Genomic DNA, 21,014 nt, shown 5'->3' with positions numbered 1-21,014 from the left:
CCCAGGTATAGCTCTAGTCCCAAGTGACATAAATAGAAAAAATACCAGAGCAAATGGGGGACAGAACTTGAGGTCAGCCTGCATGCTGCAGAGCAAGACCTGGCTGGAGAAGAGCAGCATTTAGTAGCAACAGCCCCGGCACAGCCAACTGCACAAAGTCAGACTGAAAATAACCACTTGTGCTGCGCTTCTCAAACTGAAACTTTCCCCTCCTTTTTGATCGTTAAGCTTCGTGAAAGTTGGGCCACTATAAAACATCGCAGAGCTCTCTACATGAGTACAGGCTGCAACACAGCCAGCACTAGGAAAGCCTTTGGGGGAACATGACTCAAGGGAAGTTGTGTTCCCTGTGGAAAGGGTCCAAAAGAGGAAGCAAGAATGACTGAAGTTGGGAGTCGTCATCCATAATACCTGAGTGAACTGGCATTCTTTAGCCAGCATTTAATCTAGAGAAAGACTCAAGCAAGACACCATAAGTAATTTTCAAATATGTAGTATGGTTGCAGACAAGAGGGAAAAAATCGTTTTCTACATCCATGAAAGGCAGAAGGAAAAGCAGCAATGATTTTAAATTGCAGCAATAAGCACTCAGGTAACATCCGAAAAATCTTTCAGTGGGCGATACAATAAAATAACCAGAACAAAGTGAACCAAAAGGCTGTTTCTGTTAATCTGTTCTTAAAACAGACTAAACAAACAATTGCTAAGGAACAATGGAGGGGTGGTAAGCATATGTGTGGAAGGGGGTCTTTTATTTGTTTTATATATTTTATTTGCATACATACACATACAGAGCAATCCAGTGACCTCTGAATTCTCTTCCAGCCTATTTACACGTACAAGCTTCTATAATAAGCTTGCAATACAAGTGAGAAAACAGATCATTTATCATACTTCTCCCCGAAGGTAATTCTATCTTGGTGGAGTCAAACCCACAGCTTACAAACAGCGCATTGGTCACAAAACCTTTAACACTGCTCGCTGGCATCAGAAACTAAAAACCTGAAATAAGGCCAGTGAAAAAAAAAAAAAAACAGTTATAACATTACTTGTAAAACATTTGATGTTCTGAAATACTATGTACGAGCCAGAAACACCAGGGAAAACTGTATTTCCTAGACTCCTGGCCACAGGCGTATCATCAAATTTCAGATGATCAAGTATCAATACCTTCGAATCTGTCATTCTGGATCCAGTCTACGGCATTCGCAGGATTAATGGCTTAACAGCTCCCAGACAGTGCTGCTCATGCAGCTTTCTCTGGGCCTTTTACCCTACCCTCCAGTTAACGTGTGCAAGTTCAGAATCATCTTGTGGAAGCTGAAAAGCCGGTATTGCTAAACCACCTTGAAAAACAGGCCTAATCGATGAAAAATGCCTTAGAGCCAGACCACACTGGTCCTCTGCCTTTTAAAGAGGCAAAGAAACAGAGTTCACAGGCTGTACGAGCTACAAGGGAGTTCCCTGACCGTTCCTACCCCTAAAGGTATATTTTCACTGGCCACTTTTATTTCTAGGCATTTTGAACTTAAAACACACACCAAGTGAGTGGGAGAGAGAGGATTTAAGACCCACAGAATGGCTGGGGTTGCAAGGGGCCTTAAAGATGAATAAAACCCAATGCTCCTGCTATGAGCCGGTACACCTCCCACCAGACCAGGCTGCCCAAAGCCCCATCCAGCCTGGCCTTGAGCACCTCCAGGGATGGGGCACCACAGCTCTGGGCAGCCCGCTCCAGCACCTCATTGCCCTCTGAGTGAAGCATTTCCTCACAGAGCCCAGCCTCAGCCTGCCCGTGTTTAGTCTGAAGTCATTACTCCTTGATTACCTCCCCAAAGTCACTCTCACGCCAAACACCATAGCAAGCTCGCTATGTAAAAGTAAAGTGCAACCGTTCCAGCTGGGAGGTCCCCCCAGAGCCAAGCCCCCCAGAACTGAGGGCAGCCCCCCAGAGCCCCCTCAGGGCCTCCCGCCGGCCGCCATTTCCCTCCCGCCCCTCCTCGAGATGCAGGCAGCGAGGCAGGCGGAGCGCTGTCCTCCTATTTGTCGAGGGAGCTGCCTGTCAGGCGGCAGGGCCCGCTGAGCGCCAATCAGCGAGCGTTCACCGGGGTGGGCGGGGCGCCTGTGTGGAAGCGGTGAGGGACGGCTTGGGGGGGGCTGCGGCCCCGCGTCAGGGCGTGCGGCTCCGGGCCGGCAGCGGCCCCGGGGCGAGGCGCCCCGCCCCGCTGGGGCTCCCCCCCGCCAAAAGCCCCGGTGCGGAGGCGCGCTGGCACGGCGGGCGCCCCCACGCCCGTGTGTCCGTTGTCTCCGCAGGCAGCCATGCGGGGAGGCCGCTGGAGAGGCGAGGAGAAGCGGGGCTGGAGCGGCCGCGGGCACAGGCAGCGGCCCCGCGGGCGCAGGCGGCCCGGACACCGCCCCGACAGGCGAGTGGGGGCGCGGGGGTGGGGGCGTAGGGATGGGGGGTGTGGGAGCTGGGGGGGGCCCCTCCGGGCCTGCTGACCTGCAAATGCACCCCCGCTGGGAGGGGGCTGCGGGGGGTCTCATCTCCTCCACAGCCCGTCAGCAGCACGCAGAGGAGAGCTCAGTGAGGAGAGGAGCGTTTGTAAGCGCTTACCTGCCATCCAGCTCGCGCCTCAGGGACTGCCGGTGTAAAAACGATCCGTAAATCTCCCTGGAAGTTTAAAAACACGTGAAGTATTGGGCTGATAATGCCGCACATAGGTCAGGAAACTGGGACGAGGTCTTAGGAGTTGTGTTGCCTTGAGAGCTGACGCTTTCAGAAAAAGACATTTTAAACTTTGGAACCTCTGCTTACCTGCGTTAGGGCTATGTGTATGGCGCTCCTCTGCTGTGTTCTGTCATTGGTCTCTTACAGGAGTAAAGCAGGCCAGGCCTTTAATACTACAAGCATTTCTTGTAAAAAGGATTTTCAGGGAAAGATATGCACGCATGTAAGAGCTGCCCCATTAATTCTAGTTGTGTAAAACGTTAGAAATGCAAATGGCCCCTGCTTCACAAATACAGAATAAAGTATTTCACTAACAAGCTTTAGATCCAATGCTGGAGTTCGGTGGTTCCCCACCTGGTAGATCAGTTACATTCTTTAAAAATCACAAACCTGTATAACTGAGCAGCAACAGAGCTGCTATTAAAACCAGAATTTCCTTGTTATTTTGTTTTAGTAAATTATGACTCATGAAAAACATTTTGGCCTAACACTTTTAAGATGACCTGTCTCAAAAAGTGAGAATCGTAGGGGCGATTCAGAAAACATCCCAGTGGAATTTCACCCCTCAGTACTGACTGTGCCTGTTTAAATGGCTTCTCAAAGAAGAAAGCTGCAGTTACCTACTTCACTGTGACACTGATTACAAATTTTTTCTTTCCTAGAGTTTTCCTGAAATTTTTCCTTGGTTTGCATGCTTCTGAAGCTCCTCCATGAGCTTCCTTTCATGAAGACAATGGCAAAATACTTCTGATCTGATGTCATTTTTTTATCCATGCCATTTCTTTCACTTTATGCTCTAAAGCATTATCCGACTTTCAAGGACGTGCTTTTCTTTGAAATAGAGGGTATGGTAACATGCCCAGAACTAATCTTTTGCTGCAGAGTTAACTACACATACAGAAGCAGCAACCACCTCTAATGTTTTAGCAAGTAATTAAGACTTTAAGATACTGTTATCTCTTGTGTTCTTGAGAGGTTTTAAAGCTGAATGTTTGTACTGTTCCTTTTTCATAGGTTGGCATACAGTGATACACACAGTGTGCTTATCACAGACCTGCAAAATTGCACTCTATTAATGTGACTAACAAGCTGCTTTAAAGAGGCTTTGCAGAAAAGATGTGTAGGGCAATTGTGGGCCTGTCTTGAAGGCAATACTATTATTTTTTTAGGTCTGAACAGGAGGAACCACAAACCTCAGTGAATGCAGACCCCAGCAGCAATGGAAATCCTTCTTCATCCAGTTTGACGCAGAACTCTGTAGTACCAGGCAAGAAAATCAGTGTCTGTACGCTGATCTTATGAAAAAAAATGTGGTGTTATTATGTGCTGTATTAATAGCATGGTGTTAAGGGATGGATATAAACAATAAAGTTTGTAGAGAAAATTAGTATCTGAAAAGGTGATCTAAAAAGATGTAGTTAGTGAAAATCTGGAGAGCAGGAACAAAACTTTCAGGCCCAGAACTCCATCTTTTGTATGAAAACTCGTGTGCTTAGCCAAGCTATTATAAACTGACAATAATAGAATTTTGTTTTTCTCTCCAGAAATCTTGGTTTGGGAAGAATATGAACTTTTTTCTTATCTGTGCTGAAAATGTTATATATCTTTCAATAAAAATAAAAGGACAGCATATAAAAAAGTAATGTAGATCAAATTATTCAGTCTTCTAAAAGACACAACTATCCACCACTTTGGAAAAATACAAATTCATCTCTATGCCTTCAGTGTATTTATAATCTGTAAGAAATACTGTCTGGCTAAATCATCTGTGCATTTGTTATTAGGGAGTCAACTGGCAAAACCAGACTTGATGCAGTAGCAATGCTATAAAAGATGATGTTCCGTTTGCATTCTGGTTTTCTGACTCATTAAACATCCCTAGGAAAAGCTAGGCCTGTGGGAACATGCAAAGCTCCACAGCAGGAGAGTCCTGAGACACCACTGACTCTGCAACCTCTTAGCAACAGACAAAGCCAGAGCATAAAGTGATTTTTTTTTTTTTTTTGTGTATCACTCTTGTGCTTAAGAGTTTGTGAGCCTGTTAGGAAATAATATATATCGTTCAAAACATTTATTGCTGCGTAAACAGATTCTGTATACTACACGCAGTGTGCTCTTACCAACTAACTTTACATTTTTTCAAGTTGAATAAATCTTGGTCGTTTATCGCCAAGCTGAAACCTAAGACATACTGACAAGGAGCTGAATTATAAGCAGCAGCAAAAAGAGGTTACTTCAAATGTAGGTTGTAGTAGTAGATAAAGGTTTAAATAAAAACCCCCAAAGATGTTAATGTTCACCTCTTCTGAATAAAATCCTTTTTTCCTCTTAAGTGGCTGTCTTCTATTCCTGGTCTGCCTATCATGCTTGGGACCAACTAGGAGCAATAACTTTGAGCCTTGTGAGCTTGACGTTTCCATGAAGATGTGGGATGTCAAGGAGTAACAAATAAATCTGGTTATGCATCTGATTTTGTTTATTTTTGCTACCTTTACAGAACTGCCAGGATTTTACTATGACCCAGAAAAAAAACGCTATTTTCGCCTACTGCCTGGACATAATAACTGCAACCCACTCACCAAGGAGAGTATTCAGCACAAGGCAATGGAGAGTAAAAGACTGAGACTCTTAGAAGAGGAAGAAAAACAAAACAAGGTACGTTCTGAAAGAGATTGCAATTATCCTTTGTTGTGTTCTGTCTGAAGACAGATGATGAGCTAAAATCCTTAGATTTTTTGACTGTAGTACAGTCCCATAAGCTGTCTGAAGAAGCAAAAAATTCTTCTTGCTGAGAATTTATATTTCTTGAAGTCTTTTATTTGGTTGTTCCACACAGGAATGAAAGGAAGTCACTTTCAAACAAAAAGAAAAAAAAAAAAACACTGTAAAGAGACAGGAACTCTCAGAATAACAAATTGTCTAACAATTACAGTTGAGTCAGGACATTGAATGCCAGGTTTCAGATCCCTGCTGTGAACTGGCAAAGTGGGATCTCAGTTGTAGGCTTTCCATATGTTTAATAAATATTTAGCTGTGTACCTAGACCCTGAGGAAATAATACTAACAATGTTTTGGGGAAACAGTGTTGTAACAAAGAATTTTCTTTGTACAGGCGACATCAAGTTTAGTCTTATCTTTATACTTTCAAGTTTATAATGGAAAGTATGCAGGCTTTCCAGACATAAAGTGTTACAGCAGAGTTGATAGCAATAGTACACATCTGAAACCTGGGTAAAATACCTAGCAAGAGTGGTTTTAATTGCTTGAAAGCCAAGTCTTATAACTTAGCAAATCAGTGTCTGAAGCTCACCTTAAATATGCTGTTGTTTGGGAGAGGAGCGTGGTATATTTCTCCTCAGGAAATAAAGTTCTTTCTTCAAGCAGCAATTCAGCTCTTCCATCTTCATTATGAAAGGGCTGTTGTTTGGTGGGAGGATGGTGGTGGTGGAGGGTTTCTCTTAAGCTGTTTCCATGAGAAATTTAGTTTTCATAGCTCCTATACAGCTGCTGGCCATGTAATTGTTAATGGGAACTGTGAAGATACATTTCTTCTCAAAATCTGATTATAGAATCAGACATCTGAATCAGCCTCCTGGATATGAATGTTCTGACTCTTCAATACTTTGACAGAGCATTATCAAAGAGATTTCTTAATCCCTAACACTGCAAAGTTCTCTATCCTTTGCTCTCCCTAGTATTTATAAAGTGTTCACATGCAACTTTAAAAAGTGATGAATGGAAAAGAAACTTAGTGCAGCAATAAGACTGCATGTTAACAGCAGTCTTGTGGTGATAGAGCTTTGCTATGTAATAAGATTTAAGGTGTCAGAGTAAAAACACAAGGTGACTTCACACCTCAAGTAGTACCATTGATTGTGTTAAGCAAAAACAAGAGATTTTTTTCCCAGTTTTTGTATTTATAGAAGCACTTGAAATTCACAAGAATACTTCTCTTTCTTGTGTACTTTCTATAGTAGACCAGGGAAATGTTGCTGAAATGCATTTTATAGACTTGAAAATATTATTATACATAGGCTCGAGGAAGAAGTTACCCGAATATCCCAAATATCAAAGACCAATGGCCACAGTTGAATCATAAACAAGAAAATAACTGAGAACACTTTCATTTTATTCTCTTCCAGAAAACAACAAGGCCCGGACTAAATTCATCCATGCTGTTACAGAAAAGGCAACTAGGTTTGCTCAGCTCCACAAGTTATTGCAGGTACAATAATCTGAATTGTCTTCTGTTTGCAATATCAAGTTCTGCTACTCGTACAACCATTCCTGTCAGTTGTTGTTTTTTGGTTTTTGGTTTTTTTGCATCCCTCACCCTTCCACTTAGGACAGAGTAATGTTATTTATAATAACAAAAGAGTTATATTCTTCTATAATTTCTGAAGTGGTGAGAATTGAGATGAGGAAGGTATGTCCCAATCTCAGATAACTGGAGTTTAAACCTTCGCTTTTTTTTTTTCCTCCAATACATGCTGTTTTACCACATTGTGCTCTATGAACACAGTTCAGCTTTTCTTTGGATCAGTGCTCTTCAGCTGATGTGGATGTCTTCCCCACCATTAGAATCTCTATGCTCAAGTTCAATAACAGTGTAGAAAGGAAGTTAGTGGCTTGCTATGTTGTTGTTCCTGCTACTTGAGATGTTTTGGGGTTCAAAACGATGGGACGAAAGTCAATGAACAGATTATGTAAGTGAAATTGTAGCGTGCTAGTTTTCAGGCATTTTATCTTCTGCAACTGAGAAGCAGTTCTGACTGTCTTATCAACAATTCTTAAACCTAGGCTCACCTGAATTCCTTCTCTCCTCCCGCCCCGCCTGCTTTTACAGGATGGTCCATGAACTAAAAGTGAACTGCATGCAGAGGAGGAAGATAGAAATTCACAGTCCCGATTCCTCGGTTGCTGGAACCAACAATTTTAAAATAATTGTGGTATGTTATGACAACTGTTAAACTTTTAAGATACAGAAAGTCTGTCTTCAGTGAAAATTGAGGATCTTGAAATCAAATCCGATATGTCAAATTTTGCTTTAAAAGGTGCATTATTCCTGTTGGGTTAGTTCTCAAAATCTGAGCTCAGTAGTTTTTAAACAGGTAGGAAGAGAGTGTCCTTTCTTAAGGAGGAAAATTTATAAAAAGGTTGGATATGTAAGTGATCTGGGGAGCTGATCAATATTTCCTGTTGGAAATAAACAGGAATTTTGTGGGCGATTAGTATGGTGTTTTTCTGAAGGGAAAGAAGAGGAAAATTGAAGAGAAGAACTTGGGAAATAGCAAAGCCTGTAGTGTAGGGAGTCTATGTAAACACCTGTAACAATTTTACCTCTCATACTCTGAAGGCAGTTTCTACTGTTTTTGATGGCATGTGTGTGCAGAAAAGGTCTCTGGAGCAAATAACTGCCATAGCCCATGTAGGAAGCTCTCCAGGACCAGCTTCTAGCCTTGCAAACAGAGCACTGCCTCGGTAGCTGGAGCCAGAACGGGTTTGGAAACTTAGTGTTATAAAAGTTGAAATACAGCAGCATCCTTTTTGCTGTGATGTGATCCAGCAGGAGGAGAATCTCCTACACTTAAGCAGGATAGGAGAATTCCACATTCATTTTGATAAGATTTAATTACTATTTTGTTCTTTGAGTCCTCTACTGATACCAGTCTATGCTTACTAATAACAACCAGAGGAAGTATCTGATATAATGGGAAAGAGTTTTTATTATTGTTTAAGGACCGAATCATTTTCTTTTTTAATGATAATTTTTCTATGCCTGCATTAAAAAAAGGTGTTGACCACTGTTTTAAGGATGAATGGAAAGTTGATGGTGTTAAAGTGACTAATTAATGTTTCTCCATTTTAGATCTAATGCAGCTGCCTCAAACCATTTTTTCCAGCAAGTTTCCACTGAGTGCAACGATGCTTTTATTTTACAGGCAGATGTTGCTTGTGAGCGGATATTCACCGTGAATGACGTAGAGCACGGAGGGTGTAAATATGGAATCATCAACCTCAGTGGTTTGGGGAAGGAGTCTCTCACTGTAGAGATGTATGACAACCTCTACTTCACCAACCGCAAAGTACTGTGTTCTGTTCCTGCTTCCTTCAATTGCTGCATTCTCAAAACGCTGTTGCTTGGTAGGCACATGGGGAAATGCATGAGGGGAAGGGGCTAGTAGGAGAGAAAGGAAGAATCTAGCAGCGTGATGTCACAGAATCGCAGTAAACTTGCCTCGGATAGTCCTGAGGACCAGCATTATTTATCAGGAATGCTATGCTGCCATCGGAACAGAAGACCATGTAGACGTATCACCTTCCAAGGATAGCGCTTCAGGGTTTCACTCAGCCATAGCTGAAAACACTATGTTGAGAAAGTAAGATTTGTATGTTTCTTTAAAATAACTTTGGGAAAATGTGTTTATCTGTATACATGAAGAATATTTAAAACAGATTTGTGTAACCTCTTCATGCTCAGATTCTAGTAAGGATGATCCCTTAAATAATAGGATGTGCTTGGTGCCTTAGTCTGTCCATATTTGGACAGACTTCCCAGTGCTGCCCTCTCTTCTGTACACCTAAGAGGAGAATAGGGATAAACTGCTCGTGTGCTGCTACCATGCTATTGCATGAGCTAAGGAAGTGTGCCCAGTACGTAGTTTCATGCCATCTTTGCATGGAAATGCCCTTTCGTGAATTGTGTACGAGGTCTACACAAACACTGTCTTCTTGTGTCTGAAGGTGAATTCTGTGTGCTGGGCATCACTGACACATCCAGACTCTCATGTTTTATATCCTTTTACAAAAGCAAAATGTCAGTGCTGCTTTGACTATTCTGCATTGTGCTGCACAGAACAGAACATTTTCAGAAGACATCTCACGTAGTTGCCCCAGAAATGTTGTTTTCTAGAAGACTGGGAAAGTTGTCCAAAATTAATTAAATTGGAAGCTGTTGGGGCTAGTGAAACAGATGTATCACGCTGTTACAGACGTATGGAGTTCTGTACCAGTGTAATAAAACAACAAAAGAGAGAGTCAAGGCAACTAACTTTCTTTTTAAAAAAGTGGAGCTCTTTGAAAGGGGGTTGTTTGGTGTCTGTTGTAAACCCATTGCCATGTTGACTGGAGGGGAGGAGAAGGGCAGCAACTTATTGAAAGCGGCAGAGCTCAGTGCCAGAGCGTGTCCTGCAGCTTTATCTCAAAAGAAAAGAAAAGTTGATGTGTAGTAGAGGAAGTACAAGTGGATGACACAAAGTCACAAAAGAGAGGAACAGAATGGAATTTTAAAGTGGGAGATGACAAGCAACAGAAGGTCTATCAAAGTGGCATTAAAAGTGGCTATTAAAAGAGGAAGGGATACTGATAGTTATGTGATAGTTATGCAATTCAGAACTGATCCAGAAGGTGGCAGGATTTCATCAGTCTTGCTTAGAGATGGTTAGGAGTTGGAGATTGCTTGGTTATTCAATGTTTTTCTCTATCTAAGACACAGATTTACCACGCTAAACTTGAAAAGCAGTTTCAAAACCTATTTATACCCACTATAATGTTGGGGAATTATTTCAACACACTCTAAATTGACTCTTGCCTCCTCAGTGTATGTAACCCTTTCTCCAGCTCATCTCCATCAAAACAATTCTATATCAATGCAGTATCATCAGCATGTATGGTCTATTTACATATACACAGTCATGTTCTTTCTAGCTCACCCTATGAAAGAAAGGAAGCGTCAAGACTTAATTGTGAAGCGTAAGGCACAACAAAGTTCTTGGAAGACGTTACTGAATGGGGAGCATTATGAACTACAACTGTGTCAGAGCATCTTACTTTTCCCAGCTATAAATATTAGGCAGCCTGTTCCATTCTAGGAAGAAATCTTTGTTTTCCTTAACTCGCTCCAGCAAGCTGTGCCTCATGGGAATTGCAGAAACTCCAGGCTGTGCCAGTTTGCTTCCAGCATCATTGTTCAGCAGCACTAACCCAGGTAAGATGTTTGTTTTTGTTTTTTTCCAATTTTGGAGAGTAGTTATGGTAATGCAAAGAGTACAAGGGAAAGATGTCCAAATTTCAGTAGTTGTATTCTTGTACAAAAAAAAGAAATGAATCTAGGAAATCCTGAAGAATTCCAGTATAAGAAACGAACAGATGAAAGAACTTACCTTAAGAATTAATTAGCAAGCAGTATTCAAAGCACTAGTTTATTTTTAGTTTCTGCTGATGTTGCACTTTGGCAGGAGAACGTCCTGCTTGTAAAGTAAACATTTGAGATTATTCATATGAGTAGCTTGGCCTTTTAAGTAACATGCAGAAACAGCACACAAGAAGTACTCAGATTTCCTTATAGACTCCCTAGAATCATTGCAGGATATTTTATCACCGTAGGTACTCCCTGTGCTTAGTGGATTAATCATAGGTGGAAGGCTGGTAAATGTCTCAGCCCATGGCTCCTTGTACTAGACATCGTGCTTAGCTTTGTGTAAGCATGATTGATTTAGAAAATTCTTTATCATAAATCTGATGGCTGTAGCTGTATTATCTATATTTTTTTTCTGTGTTCTTGGAGACAGCAGTCAGGCTGGTACCTTCAAAACAAAAGTAAAACTTCCATCTGCAGCATGGTTTTAGACATGTCACCTGTGCTGCCTGACATCTGTATGATTGCGGCAGACATCCCATAAAGTGAAAACTGTGCGGTTAAAGTACTTGGGTTGGTAGGCCTTGTACAGGAGCTACATGAGTAAGAACATGAGTAAGAATCAAACCTAGAGTGCTGTTACTTCACTGAAAATTGTTTTAAAAACACAGGCCTGGAGAAGCAGGGAAGAGACAGTATTAATTTAAGTGTTTTTTTTTTTCCCTCCATACTTTTTTTTTTTTTTTAATTCTTCCATCTTAAGTTGGAAGGTTAGTTAGGCTTTGGCTGAACTACAGCTTCTAAAGAAAATGTTTTGTGTTCCAGCCCACTTGTCTTTAAAAAATGGCTTGCTTAGTGCTGTAAAGCACGTGTTACTTTCCTCTTCTCTGATCTTTACTATCATGGTCAGACCTCTGACTAATGAGTAAATTTCACAGTCGTGTGTATGTGTAGGCTGTAAGTCTTCAGCTTACAACGGTGAAGTCCTGCTTTTGTTTCATGTCTCTTGAGTAGCACAGGAGTATTAACTGGCTATCATTGTCTCTGCTTCTAATTACAATGTTCAAAGAAGCATGGAAGTCCAGAGAATCTTCCTGAGTTATCATCCTGTCCTTACATTTTATGGATGCTTCATGTGGTATTTATTTCTCCTAGGAGATCGACCTGGAATGTTGTGCAGCTTCAAGATATCTACTGCCTGGTCCTGTGCTTGGTGCCTGAATCCACAAGCAGACAACTGCTTCAGCACAGGTGATCTGCAAGGCTAGCAACCACTTTTATCTCAGCAGGAAAGACTTCTTGCTTTAATCTCCCACCTGCAGCTCAAATTACAACTAAATGAACATAATCTGTCTCCCTTAGGCCTGACACGACGAGTTCTCGTGACCAATGTAGTGACAGGGCATCGACAGACATTTGGAACCAGTAGTGATGTCTTGGCACAACAGTTTGCTACTCAGGTAGAAAGAACCTTCATTTGTTTCGGAGCATTGTCATTAGTGGGTACTGTGTGTGATGGGACTCATCATCTTGTTGATAAGGGTTATGATGACAGTTATCATTCCGTAGCTGTCTGATGCTGGCACACAGTGGAATAGCAATGAAAAAATTAACTGATCTCAAAATCTATGGTGTAGAAGGTATTTTTGTTAAATATTCAGAGGTGAAAAGGAAATTATGGAAGTACAAAGAGCAGAGTAATAATGTATTGTAGGTTGTTTTTTTCAAAATGACCTAATTTCATTAACACTCAATGTATTGTCTCCATCAAGAGAAAAAACAGCCATAGAATTCTAATTGACTTGTTCACAAAGATTTAGTGAGAGGGGTCAAATCAGAACATGAGAATTCCAGTTCCTGTTCTGCTGTTATGTTAGCCTAAGTTCCTGCTAACCTAGCTGACCTTTTACAACTGAGGTAAATAATTGAGGTTTGAATGGAACTAATGAGTTGGCTCAAAAATACCACACTGTGTAATAAAAATTCTGGTTCCTAATGCTTGTGTTAATAAAATAATTTGAGAGCTACACCAGTGAACCCAAAAGCTCGATGTTGGTACTTCCTGTGTAAGGAAGCCTTTTCAGATGCTATGCAGTGCACCTCTTTCTTTTGGATTCTTCCAGACCCCGATGCTGTACAATGGCTGCCGTTCAGGTGAGATTTTCAGCATCGATGTGCGTCAGCGCAACCGCAAGGGCCAGAGCTGGAAAGCAATCCGCCTCTTCCATGACTCGGCAGTTACGTCTATTCGGCTTCTCGAGGCTGAACACTACCTGATGGCAGCAGATATGGCTGGGAAGGTAGGGTTCTGCTGCTGTGGGATACACAGTTAGTTCCTTTAGGTATCTGGGCAATGACAGACGCTTACTCCAGACCTGAGGGCGGGTGGCTGTTCTTTGGAGAGTGGCACAGAACTGGGTGGTATTTCCCTACTGGGCTGTCTTTACTCCTCACTACTAGGTCCACTTATTTACCAACCAGCAAGTGATCTCTGCTTTGTTAACGTATCCTCTTGTGAAAAAATACTTCAACTTTCAGATAAAACTCTGGGACCTGAGAACAGTGAAGTGTGTGAAACAGTACCAAGGTCATCACAACGAATATGCTATTCTCCCTTTGCATGTAAATGAGGAGGAAGGACTTCTTACAGCAGGTGGGTTGACTTCTTCCCTTCTACTTGTAAGTGCAGTGATTTTCTTATGCTTGAAGGCTATTTCTTAGCTACAGCTGTTGCAAGCTGGATAGCTGTTAATTCTTCAAAATTCAGCAGAACTTTTGCTTTAGATGTACTGTAATCAACTACAAAAATGGATGCACACCTACTGTAATCACTCCTGCGTAGCTCTTAAGTGCTTTATCCACTATGTTCAGGAAGTTCCATTATCCTTTCCACAGCGTGGCCCAAGAGTAGAGCAGAAAATAATGGATTTTGAAGGTCAGGGAAGCAATGTGTTAACAGGAGACTTGAAGTAATATCTCTATATAGAGACCAAAGACGGTGTATAGGCTTCTTTGATGCTACAGGGCATAGTGTGGTGATGGACTGAAGTGCTGGCACATACGCTGAACTCCCTGTAAATTTTCTGTCACTCAGGGTTATTTTGAATACTCTTGGCTACATCTTGAGGTTTTTTTCCTAAAAGGAAAGGTAACAATAAATGAAGCAAAATTCCTAAATCCGTATAATATAGCTAGACTTCTTGAAGTTCTTGTACATGTAGTGTCTGCTGTCCTTGGGTTTTTCAATGAGTGATGGAATAATGAGAATAATTCTTAATTTGACAAGCTGTTTTTTTTTGCCTGATAATGAGGAAAGCATTCTAAATACTGATTTATTATACCTCTTATAACCTAATAAGAAATACATATTCTTGCCACTTTTGCAGTAGTCAGTGTTTTACATGTATATCTTGTTCTGTAAAGTATTGATAAGCACTTTGCCCACAGGATGTATAGAAATGGTTACGCTGTGTTCTCTGTAGATCACCTTCTGCTTCTTTGATTATAGTCTTGCAGAGCCACATAAAGTACTTCTTGTATGATGCTGACCGCTGGTGTCTTTCCTTTTCAGTTGGTCAGGACTGCTACACCAGAATTTGGAGCCTCCAAGATGCCCATCTGCTTAGAACCATCCCTTCTCCCCACCCCTCCTCCAAAGATGCTATCCCCAGCGTGGTGTTTTCTTCAAGACTGGGGGGTAGACGAGGAGTCCCTGGCTTGCTCATGGCTGTCAAACAGGATCTCTACCACTTTTCCTATAACTGACACAATTGATACTCTTCTCAGAACTGGCCTACAAAGCTGCCATCCTATACATGAATTCAGAATATTTACACTGATCACCAGGGACCTGTTTTAGTGGGTGACGGTTGGACCAGATGATCATGAAGGTCTTTTCCAACCTTAATGATTCTATGTTGTTGAGTCACTATGTTCTGCTGCATCTGCTTTACCCATGAACTTCAGAACCTCCAGTAGGTTTGGCAATTTTTGCTGTATATACGTCAGACATCTTGTAAATAAAAGGTGACTGCTGATTACTGTCTTGTTGTTCTGCATCTGCACTGTTCTCTCAAACCCTCGTGGGTTTAGGGCCAACTGGGTGCTAAAAGGGGGCCAGGAAGGCATCACGCAGCAGAAACAGGGGAGAGAAGACCTGCATCCAGGCACAGGCTGGGGATAGTGGTAACCGTAAGTATGCTGAAGAGCAACTACTGCCATTGCCCAAAGGCAGTGATGGATGCTCTGCAACAGCAGGCAAAGCAAGCCTGTCCCTGCCTTCAGAGAAATCTTCACTATCATTCTAGGCATGATGCAAAGGTTTCTGGCTTGTCTTTCTTTCTCAGCAGAAGTTAGTAGTCTTCACCCAACGCTTTTAGCTCATCAAGGTTGTGGTGGTGCAGCCAACGCATCCCTCTGCATCCCTGCTCAGCCTGAGCTCACTGAGCGCACTCTGTGAGCGATTCTCTTGGCTTCCTCCAGAAAGTAACTGCTTTCAAGCATCCTACGTGCTCTGCAGTACAAGTCTAGTACAGGGAGATGCCCCTTCAGGAGTGATATGCAAACCTGAGCATCCTGTAGTTTTAAACTTTTGAGGTTTTGTTCCCTGGGAGGAAGGGAGGGGAATATTTCCAATGCCCTGCTCTCCCCTTTCCTTTCATTTTTTCAAGTGAATTTGGGTAAGAGGGAATTACTCAGAAGTACTACAAAGGGTCCTGCAAGGCTCCACCCTCACGTTTCCTGACTTTTCATAACTTTCATGCCTAAGCAATACACTGTTTAAACTGCCTCTTCTCCTCAGCAGCTCCCTTTTGTTCATCACACTTAATTTTTGTGCTGTTATCTCCTTGCCTTTTTTTTTTTTAACCTATTAATCAATACAGAAGACAAAATTATAGCAGGAAAACTCTCCTTGTGGGAACAGTGTAACATCTTTTCATATAGAATGTATTCATGCTATGATAATTGTTGCAAGGGGAGTTAAGATACATCCCAGCAAACACCCAACACAGTTTCTTCCCTGAGTATACATTCAAACAAATCTTTCTTGTATTCCATCAACAGCCAACTCCCCTTTCCTCAGAAGGGAATTGAGCTGTGAATTCCTTGCAGTTATAGCTCCTCTGATGCATCTGGCTTTAGCATTTCTCTGCAGAGCCTATCTTAACCCTCTCACAGGCAGAGCAGAAGCTGCTCACAGCATACTCTGTGCTGCCACTCCTTTCTACAGAACTTGTTTATAAGGCTGAGGGGCCCCTGTTCCCAGTGGAGGGTTTGCAGTCTGGCACTTACAGGCTCTTCCCATTTGCTTTACTACCCTTGGTCAATCAAGAGGCCAGCTTGGTTAGCATAGTCACCAATTCCTGGCGTGCCTTTCTTCTTAATTTGGGAAAATACCCTGTGATTTATGGTCATTATGGTCATTTAGGCCATTTTATATCACATGCACAATGAATATACCTACAGCACCAGTTGCAGAAGAGTTTGCATTGGCTTAGTTAATAATGCATGCTACAACTAGCATCTGGTCACAAAATAGAAACCTAACCAACCCCCATCCCACCACCAACTCTAGGCGTTACATCAGATAATCAACTCAGAGCTGGACAGGAACATACTTTATATCGATATTCTCACTAGCAAACATATGTGATTCAAATACTTACAGGTAGCAAAACACATCATAAACTCCCTTTATTAAGAATTAATTCCAGAACATCAAGTTAGCATTTAACCTCTCTGATACTCTTAACCCCAGTAGTGCACGTTCTGTGAGAACAAGACCCTGCAATAATTGTGCCCAGTTCCTGTGGGAAACACAAACTAGGAATTGTGGTAGAACAGCATCTTACGTAACTAAAGACAGTTTATTTTCTTTGCTCCTTTTTAGCCAAAGCTCACAAAACAAAAGGATACTCATTTGCTTTCTGTTGTTTCCAGAAGCCAAACACACACGTCCTTGCAAACCCATTTACCCAACTAATGCTTTTGCAGCCAATGCTTCTAATTAAGCCTGCAAGAGCAGTATGAAAGGAGAGGGGGAGCAGGGTAAAAAAGGTAATTTGGCTTCAGTGACAACCAGCAAGCAGTATGCAGGCAGTAGCTGACGTATTAAATCAACCATTTCTTTATGCAGCAGTAGCTAGGACCCCAAGGTAGCTTAACAAACAAACAAACAAAAAGGAACTGCACACTCCCTTCTCTTCCTCAGTATCAAAATACCCTATTTCTTTGCCTCTGCTTCTCAGCAAGCACTGAATCTAGCAGAAAACTTTCAAAAGGCCAAATCTGCACTCCAAGCTAGGCTGCAGCATCCTTCACCCAGCAGGCACAATTTGGTCCTTTTTGCCCACTGGAGCAAGGCTCAGAGTGGACAGCCAGGCTCTCCTTACTGACAGGCTACAGAGGAAAAATGTCAGGGCTGTGGAAGAACACTGAGCTCCTTTGTGCTTTCCCTATTAATGCCACTGGAGACGTGCTGCACCTTTTCTCTAGAAAGCTTGCCCAAAACAACTACTGAAGAATGCTCACGTCCTGGACTAGTTATTATTTCTTCATACACGCCAGTTATTTGGGTTTACCCAAACACTGGGTTGTTTACTGTACACGCAGATCAAGAGCTCAGCAACAGGCACAATGAGGTTCCTACAGCCTAGGAAATCAAGGTCATCCTGAGCTCGTAACCTCCCTCAAGCCAAAGTACAGATCATTATTGACTCTTTCCCACAGTCGAGCAAACCTTTTACTTTCCATCTGTTGTGTACAGCCCTTTACTGCTGTCCCTCTCTGTTGGGAAGGAGGCTATTATGTTGCTCCTCTCCAGTTAAAACAGGATGGGACTCAGCTGCTGGATGAAAGAGCAGCATTTTCCTTGCTCCCTGCCCCCAGGGAGACAGAACGGTGGTTTTGCTCTAGTGGGAGTCCTCCAGGATGTAAGAGAAGAGAGAGAAATTGGACTGCCTTTCTGTACTACAAGCAGAAGCATGACATTGGAGAATCCCCAAAACAGCCTGCCATATCCTTTTTCCCTGCTCCATTGCAAGAAAAGCCCACAAGTATTTTAATAAGGGATAAAAACTTGCAAATTGCCAGTCCCTCTCATCACCATGGTTATTTCAGAAGCCGCAGTGTCTCAGCCTTATCATTGTTCCTCTTGTCTTTTCTTTGCACCCTTTAAAAAGGCTTTTCTAACATGGGACCTTGTAGGTCACACATGGTGCTTAGATGTTAACAGGTGGAAACTTAACCTTGTATAGGTCTAAGTGGGAGGGGATTCACTTTTGTCCTCCTGCTACCCAGATTTACTACAATACATGGCTTCATGGCCATTCCTCCTTTACCAGCCCGATGAATACTGAACTTAAGATGTTAAAAAAGCAAATCATCAGTCACAACTCCACTCTGGCATTTTTACATTTTGAGCTTGTGACCTATTCTAACAGTACCAGAAAATTAAGTATTTTGTTGCAAGGAAGTGGGATTTTAAGATGGAATGTGTACATAGTCTCTAGCTGTCCCCTTACAGCAGCTGCTTTCAGAAAAGTTGTAATTTGGCAGTGAACAGTTCAGACTGAGTCCCCAGATCCTGAGCTGTTGGTGACTGCCTGCATGTGCTGCCTTACACAAGTATCTCCATGAGCTGGAATAAGCAGTCAATACCAACCCAAAGAACTTTCTAGACAGGGATTTCTGGGGAGAGCAGCTGGAGGTTGAAAGATAGTTGTCCAGAGAGTTTAAAACATCTTAAACTGGCTTCACTTTTCAAAAATGGAAGCAAAGGCACAAAGCAGATAAATCATTTTAGGTAAGGCCTAAAATATAATCAAGGTCACCTGCCTTTTCTTGTTCAAACAACTGCTTTCCTACCTGCAGCTCTATTAATACCACTGTAGCTGTGAAGCGTTCTGATGCTTTCTTGACAAGTCATCTGTACCTTATCATACCTACGCCGCTGCTTCCCCCCAGTTCTGCTGTAAAAGTGCCTTTTAAGCAGAAGCAGAGAGATTTAGCCTGCATGTCAAAATGTCAGAAATCAGCTTCAAACTCTGAACGTTCTTGTGTTAGAAATTCTCTAGTACTGCAATTGAGACACTCCCTACGTGAGGATTTGCATATACATACACATGTGCATCTGTCCATATCCACACCCTTTATCTGTATTGCTTTGTGTCAACTCAAATTATACACAACATAAGTGAAGTTAAAATGCTGAATGAATTTTAATTTTGCCTTTCAATAATGGACTAGTTGTCATTCTGCTACCACAGTGGCTTTCTTATTGTCATACCATACTGATCATTTTGAAAGCCCTCGTAGTAAGTTTTATTTATTTTGGCATTGTCATGATTTCATGGCTGCCGTGCCAGCACTATGAACAAAAATGTTCTATGACACACTACTATGTGCTGTTCCCACAGAATATACATGTTGACATTGCTTTACCAAGAAAAAGTGCTCAGCTGAAGCAGCAGGGAACAAAAAACAGACAGCTCTATCGCTTGTCCAAATCACTCTCTGTTCCCAAATTACTGGCAAAGACGGATCTGTTAGTGCCAACTTCTATTACAGCCATCAGTGGCAAATTAAACGCAAGGACAAAGCCACAATATGTGGCGCTAGAGAGACTGAAAACAGCAGTCAACAACGGAACATGAAAACAAGAGGCTGCAAAATCTAAGTGAGACACTAGTACTGAAATCTGGTTATGGCTGGCTCTGCTGGAAGGCAAATGGACCAAAAAAGGAGCACAGTCTGCATGAGCAGGTGCGAAGCCAGACTTCTGCAATGCCCAGGTTCCCCAAAGCAATGAGGGAACCGGTGAATTTCTCAGCAGAGCCACAGCAGACAGGCATCTTGCATACGTGCCAGGCAGATGTAACACGATGAGGTTTTATTTCAACAAAACCCCTTGTTGCAATCAAAAGCTACCGATGTTGTCATGTTTTCCAGATCATGAGCAAAGGTCCAACTGAGAAGCGACACAAAGGGGAGCACACGTGATAGACGCACTGGCAAACTTCTGCAAGCGCAACTTCACCTGTGAGGAACTGGGCAGGAGAACAAATGAGCAGGAAAACCAATAGAAGATAAATATTTAGAGGGGAAAAGAAAAAAAAAAAAAAAAAGGTGAAAGACAAAGGCAGTTTCCCTTGTGCAAACCCCCGGCAGTAGCTACATGTTACTGCTCTGCTGTTCAACCATCTGTTTCCCTAGCTGCAAATCTCAGGTGCACCTGGTGTGCATTTAAGCCAAGTCTGGCCCAAAGGTTTTGGGTAGCGAGGAACTGAATCATGCACTTCTATATGAAGCTCACATATATCTGCTTCAAAGGAGAAGAAAACACACACCACAACACACACCACCTGCTTGAAGGGGAATCTTTCTGCTGAATTGTCATAGGCTTCTATAATGGGCACAAATCCATCAGAGCAGTCATATCAGACATTTCTTCCTCTATAAATCCAGATTTATTTTGTGGTGTTTAGGAATTAGTTTTTCACCAGGGAGTGCTTTGGGAAGGATTTTGCACATCACTTAATTCCCACAATTCATATTTTTAGTGTTTTCTCAGCATAATTTCTAGTCAGAAGAGGTGCAGATGCTTGATCTACCAATGATCAGTCTGACATCATTTTTCTGGCAATAGATTTACATCAAACTGTCTCGCTCACTAACTCAGAACACGCTTATATCATGCCACATCTCAGACCAAGTGAAATCGTTATCTTACCAAGACAGTGCGCTCGTTTTAACTACAGATATATTAATACTGCAGTGAACTCCAGTTGATCCAAATGACATACTGCCACCTTGACTGACAGGAATTTATTGGTATGTCATTAATTTGTCTTCAGTTAGATGCACAATGATCTTCTAGAAATTTCTTGGAAAACAGCCCCCCACCGGCAACCCCACCCTTGGTAAACAAACAAAGCCATTTTTCCAGCATTAGAATTTCTTTCCTCAGTTGTAGCTTGCTAAATCTAGCAGTCTTCACATCCCTCACAGAAGTTGCATTAAAGTGTCAGATCTGTCTCATAACACTGTGCTGGCATTATGAAACACTCAGTCTGGGCTTCTGCAGAGCTCCAGAAAGGAGCTGTTACATGCAGACAGATTTTGCAAAGACTCACTCTGGTTAGATGCTAC

General features: G+C 42.1%; 1 protein-coding gene across 2 annotated transcripts; it reads left to right on the top strand.

The window, feature by feature from the left end:
• The first annotated feature begins 2,166 nt into the window (after positions 1-2,166).
• DCAF4 (DDB1 and CUL4 associated factor 4) lies at positions 2,167-14,927 on the top strand. 2 transcript variants are annotated; one of them, XM_082760486.1, is made up of 13 exons: positions 2,167-2,423; positions 3,898-3,995; positions 5,226-5,383; positions 6,871-6,953; positions 7,575-7,677; positions 8,671-8,814; positions 9,473-9,522; positions 10,636-10,715; positions 12,021-12,116; positions 12,228-12,325; positions 12,989-13,165; positions 13,404-13,518; positions 14,437-14,927. In XM_082760486.1, exons 1-13 carry the CDS (start codon positions 2,320-2,322, stop codon positions 14,628-14,630), a joined length of 1,500 nt encoding a protein of 499 aa, XP_082616612.1. In that variant the 5' UTR covers positions 2,167-2,319; the 3' UTR covers positions 14,631-14,927. The 2 variants fall into 2 exon arrangements, with proteins under 2 accessions (XP_082616612.1, XP_082616613.1); XM_082760487.1 differs by lacking the exons at positions 2,167-2,423; positions 3,898-3,995; positions 5,226-5,383 and having other exon boundaries at positions 6,900-6,953; positions 7,529-7,677; positions 14,437-14,925.
• Positions 14,928-21,014: the final 6,087 nt, after the last annotated feature.

The sequence above is a fragment of the Aythya marila genome (genome assembly GCF_965140915.1).
Source record: "Aythya marila genome assembly, chromosome: 5".
Taxonomy (NCBI): domain Eukaryota; kingdom Metazoa; phylum Chordata; class Aves; order Anseriformes; family Anatidae; genus Aythya; species Aythya marila.
The sequence above is the reverse complement of the archived record's forward strand: the minus strand, read 5'-3'. Positions and strand labels throughout refer to the sequence as shown.

Coding starts and splice junctions, on each gene's coding strand:
- DCAF4 (XM_082760486.1), top strand. CDS start 2,320: ATGCGGGGAGGCCGCTGGAGAGGCGAGGAGAAGCGGGGCTGGAGCGGC. Junction 12,117..12,227: donor AGACAACTGCTTCAGCACAG/GTGATCTGCAAG, acceptor TGTCTCCCTTAG/GCCTGACACGACGAGTTCTC. Junction 13,519..14,436: donor GGAAGGACTTCTTACAGCAG/GTGGGTTGACTT, acceptor TTTCCTTTTCAG/TTGGTCAGGACTGCTACACC.